The sequence below is a fragment of the Wolffia australiana genome, chromosome 6 (assembly GCF_029677425.1).
Source record: "Wolffia australiana isolate 7733 chromosome 6, ASM2967742v1".
Taxonomy (NCBI): Eukaryota; Viridiplantae; Streptophyta; class Magnoliopsida; order Alismatales; family Araceae; genus Wolffia; species Wolffia australiana.
The window spans coordinates 12,746,197-12,753,177 of NC_135840.1; the positions used below are offsets into that span (position 1 = coordinate 12,746,197).

The window sequence follows — 6,981 nt, forward strand, 5'->3', positions numbered from 1 at the left end:
AGACTGAGAACTGGGGAATGGAGGGAGGACGACGAAAGCCGAGAAGGCGGGGCAAGAGAGGGAGGGGAGAACCACGTCATCCGTCCCAGGATGACGTTTCCGCCGCCGTCAGCCCTGTTCAATCGAACGAGCAGTCGAAGAGGCCACAGGTTCAATTCCCCGACGCAAAGCGCAGGAAAAAAGGAGATGATGGGTTTTCGGGGACGTCCGCTTTTCTCGACAGGGTAAGATTTACACGGTTATGTTGTTTTTTTTATGTGAAAGTTTCCTCGATTTCTTTGATCAACGGGTACCGGCGGAAATTCAGATGTTCAATTTCCATTGCGTTTAAGTTGGTAATAATCGGAATTTAATTTGTGAGTAGGATTCTCCGAGTTGTCCTTTTTACTAGTTTATGGAAAATGAGCCTAGGTTCTCCAATAATTGGTACGTGGTAAATTCATACCATAGCCTATGAACAGTAAGGAATAAGAATTATTATCGACGATGGAAATTCTTGGGGAAGAAAATGGATTTTGGGTGTAACCAAATGTGTATGTCTTTAGCCTTTTTACAATTCTTATTGGAACTTATTACCAGAAAAGAGGTAATACATTGCCATTCATAACTTTAGTTTGGCATATTTTATGGATATTTTAAAAATGTGTTACCTATTTTCTCATACTAAGTTCCAATAAGAATTGTAAAAATGCTAAAGTTATAAAAGGCAATGTATTACCTATTTTCTGATATTAAGTGCGGATAGTTGCATCATTTCTTCTTTTTCAGTTACTTTTTGTAGTTGCAACCGTGGGTGCAAAATTTAGGAGAACTTTATAGGGTCCAGTTGTTTGATTTAAAACATAGTTCTAATCACATTTTTCATCGAATGCTACCTTCATGCAGATGCGAGCTAGGCTATCTGGGGGCCACTTTAGAATGTTAAACGAAAAATTATACACTTGCAGGTCGGCTATTTTTTTGATCTACCACCATCTTTCATTCTCAGTCATTGCATAATCTTTACTTTTTTTCAGTATCAATATCAAGCTAAATTTCTCTTGGTTTTTTTCTTTGAAGACTTATCATAAGCCTCAAAAAGTGGTTATTTTAAAGTACTTATCCCTAGATTTTGCTTATACTTTTATCAGGGGTAGCGAGGCTTTCGAGTTCTTCAAGGAAAATCCTGCACTTTTTGATGCCGTAAGTTTCTTTGTCTCTGAACCTTCACTCGCAGCCAATTTTCTTTTATTTTTTGCTATTGAAGAATACCAGCTGTCGAAATCGATTGGGAGGAAACAGAGTACAAAAACGAGCAAGAGAGAGGATGGTTGGAAGAGAGAGAGAGAGAGAGAGAGAGAGAGAGAGAGAGTAAGGTATGAAGGGAGGGTAAAAGAAGAGGGAGGAAGAGAGAGAGAGAGAGGTATGTAGAGAGTGTAAGAGAGAGAGAGAGAGGTATGTAGAGAGTGTAAGAGAACACAGAGAGAGAGTTAGAGTTAGGTGTGAAAAGAGGGTAAGAGAAACGGGAGGAAGAGAGAGAGAGAGAGGTGTGAAGAGAGTATAAGAGAAGAGAAAGGAAGAGAGAGAGAGAGGTGTGAAGAGAGTGTAAGAGAAGAGAAAGGAAGAGAGAGAGAGGTGTGAAGAGAGTGTAAGAGAAGAGAAAGGAAGAGAGAGAGAGGTGTGAAGAGAGTGTAAGAGAAGAGAAAGGAAGAGAGAGAGAGGTGTGAAGAGAGTGTAAGAGAAGAGAACGGAAGAGAGGGGGAAAGGTGTGAAGGGAGTGTAAGAGAAGAGAGTGGTGTGAGGAGAGTGTAAGAGAAGAGAGAGGAAGAGAGGGAGAAAGTTTTTTTTTTTTTTTTTGAACAATAAAGAAGATTACCCAACTTGGTGACCCTCCGCACACGTGGACGTGGAGGGGTCTAGGCCAAGACACATATGGCCCATCCTTCCCCCCATACCCACCACCTCATCCAGGACCAAACCAACAAAATACCAGTCTCTCCACATCATTTATAGCCCTCTCCACTGACATTGCCACCCCCTTGAATATGACCTCGTTGCGGTGGGACCATATCGCCCAAAGCACCGCGAATCTCAGCCCCCGCTCTTTGTCAATCCCATGCTGGCGCGGCGGCAGTGTGGCCCATAGGTGCAAGCTCGACGTAATCTCTGCTAGCCCCTGGCTTGCCCATAGTGCCCGAGCAAGCCGACATTGGAAAAAGAGATGCTCACACTCCTCTTCCTCCTCCGTACACACAAGGCATAGTGAAGATTCAACCGGAAGGAACCTTCGCCGTCTTACGCGGGTCATTGTCCGCTTCCTGGTGAGCAGCCATGCAAACAACCTAACCTTTAAGGGAATCTTTTGCCTCCAAATTGAGTGACATGCCCCTAAAATGATTGGGTCCTCATAGTGGTGTGGTCTCAAGCTCTGGTAAACTCCTCGGCTGGAGAACGGACCCGATGCCCATACCCACCCATCTGTCATCCCCTCCATTGGCCTCCAGTTGTTCAGTGTTTGCTGAAGGGTTAAAAAATCCTCCACCCGCTGACTAGATAGTATGGCCGCAAAAGTTGGACATGGGCATCGGGTGGCGGTGAAGGACTAGGGCAAATAAGCGAGGGACCAGATCACGGAATCGTCCATGCGACGTCCAATTGTCCATCCAAAACCTAAATCCGGCGCCATTCCCCAATTCCCCAAGGGAAACACCTTCCTCATCCCTTTTCAAAAAGCCGACTCCCCCCTCACCTTGCGCATCAACTTCGCCCAACCCAAATTGGAGCCGTATCTGTCCTTCACAACATCCTTAATCAAGTCATCCTCCGGTCCCATGATCCGTCTAACCCATTTCGTCAGTAGCGCCATATTCAGAGTATTTAGGTCAGGTACCCCAAGTCCACCCTGTTTAGTTGGCGTGCAGATGTCATTCCATGAAACCAGCGCCATGGCACGTCCTTCCCCTGCATTTGCCCCCTTCCAAACTAGCGCCAAGACGAGCCCGTTCGGCGCGGCGCGGCCGAGGGAGGAGGTTTTGGCGGAGTAGGGCATGGATTGGAGGAGGATGGAGGCGGAGATTGAGGTCAAGGTGGCTCGGCCGATGAGCTCGCAGTCCAGCCGGCCTTGGAGCGCGCAGTCGAGCAGGGCTCAGAGCCCGGTCAGGCAATTGGGGGCCGGTGAACAGGCTTCGAAGCCCAGGCAGAAGGTTAATCCTTTTGGCGATGCGAAGCCCCGGGAAGTCGTCTTGCAGGAAAGAGAGGGAGAAAGGTGTAAAGAGAGCGTAAGAGAAGAAAGAGGAAGAGAGGGAGAGAGGTGTGAAGAGAAGAGAGAAGAAGAGAGAGAGTGGTGTGACGAGAGTGTAAGAGAAGAGAGAGGAAAAGAGGGAGAGAGGTGTGAAGAGAGTGTAAGAGAAGAGAAAGATAGAGATGTGAAGCGAGTGTAAGAGAAGAGAGAAGTGTGAAGAGAGTGTAAGTTAGAGAGAGATGTGAAGAGAGTGTAAGATAAGAGAGAGAGAGAGAGGAGAATACTGGAATATTATGAAAGGAAAGTGACGGTAATAACCATACTCTGAACACCAGTTTTTTTTACCACAGTTTGCTGCCACCCCGGTTTTTATATCAAGTTTTTTTCCTTTTCAAGCCTGATTCTTTTGCACCATGTTTTCTGCAATTATTTTGAATCATAAATTTCTGAATTCGATGTGATTCTTTTTTTTGCATATTTTTGTAGTACCATGCAGGGTATGGACAGCAAATGGCGCGTTGGCCCATTCAACCTGTGAATGTTATTATCAAATGGCTTCAATCGCACAGCCCTGGGTTCGTTGTTGCTGATTTTGGCTGTGGTGAGATTATTACGCAGTGTGAAATAAAACCATTTACGCAGTGCATGGAACTCTAGTCGTACACAACCTCTAAATCCGTAAATTAATGCAATTATAAAAAAAACTGGCTCGGATTTCGACAATATCCTATGGCCCACGATAGTAAATTAATCCCTGCAGCTTGGATTTCGACAATCTCAAATTTGCAACATTATCTGTGTCTTCTTTGCTAGACTTGGACTAAGGATGACGATGATGAAATCACCATTGACGGTTGGATGGTGGGGATGATGAATTTGACGCCCTGATCGTCACTCTTGTCCTCTCACTGGGATCAGAAGGTGATGATAAATTTGTCATCATCATCCCGAATCTTCTCATTGTTGTTTTCACTCATGTTTGGGTTTGGATGAATAATGATGACGATGACAATTTGTCATCGACAGATGGATGATGAAGACAAGGATGTTGACCCAATAATCAATGTCATTGTCCACTTGTTATTTGACTTCCTGCTGCTCAGGATTAAAGCCCGTGGATGTGTTCTTCCAGTTCAGGTTATGTTTCTAATCAGCTATTACTATTTCAGGAAATGCAAGCCTGGCAAAGAGTGTGAAAAACAAGGTTTTCTCCATTGATCTTGTCTCAGCAGACCCTTCTGTCATCGCTTGTGACATGGCCCATGTAAGACCACTAATTTAAGCAACCAGTATATGAGTAAAAAATCGTCATCCTCTGTGAAACTACTGGAAAGCAATGCTGGTTTTTCTAATGGGTGAACAATTTCTTTATCTCCAGACACCGCTGGACTCTCTCTCTGTGGATGTCTCTGTCTTCTGCCTCTCGCTAATGGGAGTAAACTTCTCGAGTTACTTGGTAGAAGCTAGCCGAGTTCTCAGAACTGGGTTAGTCTACATCTTTTGCAAAAGATTAATCGTCAGATCGACTTATGAATGGTACCCTGGGTACAGCCTCCGGGATGACGATGACAAGCGCACAATGAAGAAATCATCATCTTACGCCTGAGTTGAATGATGAACTCGTCATCATCTTGTCATTGTTTCGTCATTCTTCACATAGCAAGAAATGAAATGACAATGATGAGGACGAATTCATCATTGTCTATTAACCCTAATGATAATGATTCCTTAAATGGTGTTTCCTTCCTCGATTGATCAGAGGTTGGCTCTTGATAGCAGAAGTGAGGAGCCGATTTGATCCTGCAACAGGGGGAGCTGACCCTGAAAAGTTTTGCCATGCGGTTCAAAAGCTGGGGTTTTCTCTTACTTCTAAGGTATATTGATGCGCACCCAAATTCCTTTTTCGGTTTTAATCAAGTGATTTGCTAATTTGATGTTGGTCTATCATGGCCAGGATGTTTCGAACAAGATGTTTGTTATTTTCTATTTCAGGAAAAAGGTGCCAGTCTTCTCTATTTTCTGGTTTTTTTCTGGATTTTGATTCTCTTGGTCCCTGAAATTTGATGTCTTATGTTTTTTCTTCAGAAGGAGATAACCGAGGATGCAGCCAGGAGCATTGTCTGGCCTGATTTGAAACCTTGTTTATATAAACGGCGTTGAGAAAAGTAGTAATATTCATGAGAATATCTCTCCCTAACTCTCCCCTGGAGGGGTACTGAATTTTATCATAGTAATTAGTGCTTTCAAATCTGCATTTTGCAACAATTTATGCCTACTATCTTACTCCTCATTAGGCAGCCTCCTAATGATAAATAGTTTGGGCATTTTATGATGATTTTAACCATTTTCTAGGGAAAAAGTGAAATTTTGCTGACTGTGAAATTATGCATAATTTATAATTTGATAATCATAAATAAACTGGACCACTAGAATCATCAGCTACTATCCACTTTTATTTACTGTGAGAACTGCCTTCTGGGAATAATTCTCAACTAGGGCTTAACGTGACCTGAATCATTTCAGCCATAACGAAGTTTGATCCTATTTTTGGTTGGGCATCATGGGTGAGTTGATCTAATTGACTCTATGTCAACCTTCAAATAAGCGCTTTGGCCAATTGTTTTTCTAGACTGGGCCTTGAAACTGGTTGATCCATGAGAATTGCAGTATTCTATCAGTTTTCAACCATAAAAACGAGAATACCTTTTGGTAATGTGAGACACTTCTGCCCACTCTCACATCATCAGTAACAAGAGAGCACACAAATTTATTCTCCAATCACCAACCAACATGGGAGAATGGATAGTCTAGAAGAGAAAGGCAAAGAGAATCGGATAGAGAAGATAAATTTCACACAGAGCCCTCTCATCCAACAGTGAAATCTTCAAGTGTTATGCAGATGGCTTATTGAGAAGGGATTTTGCGAAGAACAGAAGTGGTAAGAGAACTGGTGCTGAATAGAGTGCGGCTAATGTCACAAAGGTGGAAGATAGTGATGAAGATGAAGCCTACTCTATATAGGTTGCTGCTAAATAGTTGTCCACTCAAGGATTGTTGATTTAGATTGATCTTATATTGTCTTCTCATGATGACTTGTCTCTCTCAAGTTCCACTTCGACATTTTCTTTGGGAAAATAGTCAAATGCAAGGTTATCAACAAGGGATATATGAATATTCGGGTATTTGATGGAGTGGCATGAGTGTCTAACAACCAGCATCGTGAATTGACATTGCATCAAAACTTTAATTATTTTCCCATAGGCAAATGAATGAGATTACCAGGTAGACAATGAAGTTGATGTAGAACATGATCACAAGTGGGTGAATTGATGGTCATAAAGATGTGCAAAGAAGTAAAGTAGTCATTGTCAGGACAGGAGTGTCGTAGTCACTGAAAGGGATTGCTTGTCTTAGTCTTTTAAGAACAGTATAGTGTAGCTCAAAAACCCATTTCATGAAGTTAATTTACAGGTGGTTGGCCGGGATGGAGAATATTCTAGAAGCCGACAGTATATGTTGAAAAATCATTTAGAGACTCACAAAATCCTCTTAGAGATACTACAACTGTAGCATGTGTAAAATATCTCGTTGTGCCTTTTTAGTGAGAAATATTATGATTTGTATTTTCATAATCTTCTTAACCCACACAACATCTTTAACAGATTCAAATAGTCTTAGAAACTACATAATATTTCTGATTACTCCTATCAAGTTATTGATTTTTCTGGTTGGTATTATAAGTTCTTTTTCCTGCATTTAAG

General features: G+C 42.4%; 1 protein-coding gene across 1 annotated transcript; it reads left to right on the forward strand.

Moving 5' to 3' along the window:
- Positions 1 to 5,485, forward strand: LOC144704850 (S-adenosyl-L-methionine-dependent methyltransferases superfamily protein). The gene is made up of 9 exons (XM_078577409.1): positions 1 to 224; positions 886 to 947; positions 1,131 to 1,182; positions 3,707 to 3,821; positions 4,390 to 4,484; positions 4,599 to 4,705; positions 4,980 to 5,094; positions 5,175 to 5,219; positions 5,306 to 5,485. The coding sequence occupies exons 1-9, from the start codon at positions 18 to 20 to the stop codon at positions 5,378 to 5,380; spliced, it is 873 nt and encodes a 290-aa protein (XP_078433535.1). The 5' UTR covers positions 1 to 17; the 3' UTR covers positions 5,381 to 5,485.
- The last annotated feature ends 1,496 nt before the right edge of the window (positions 5,486 to 6,981 follow it).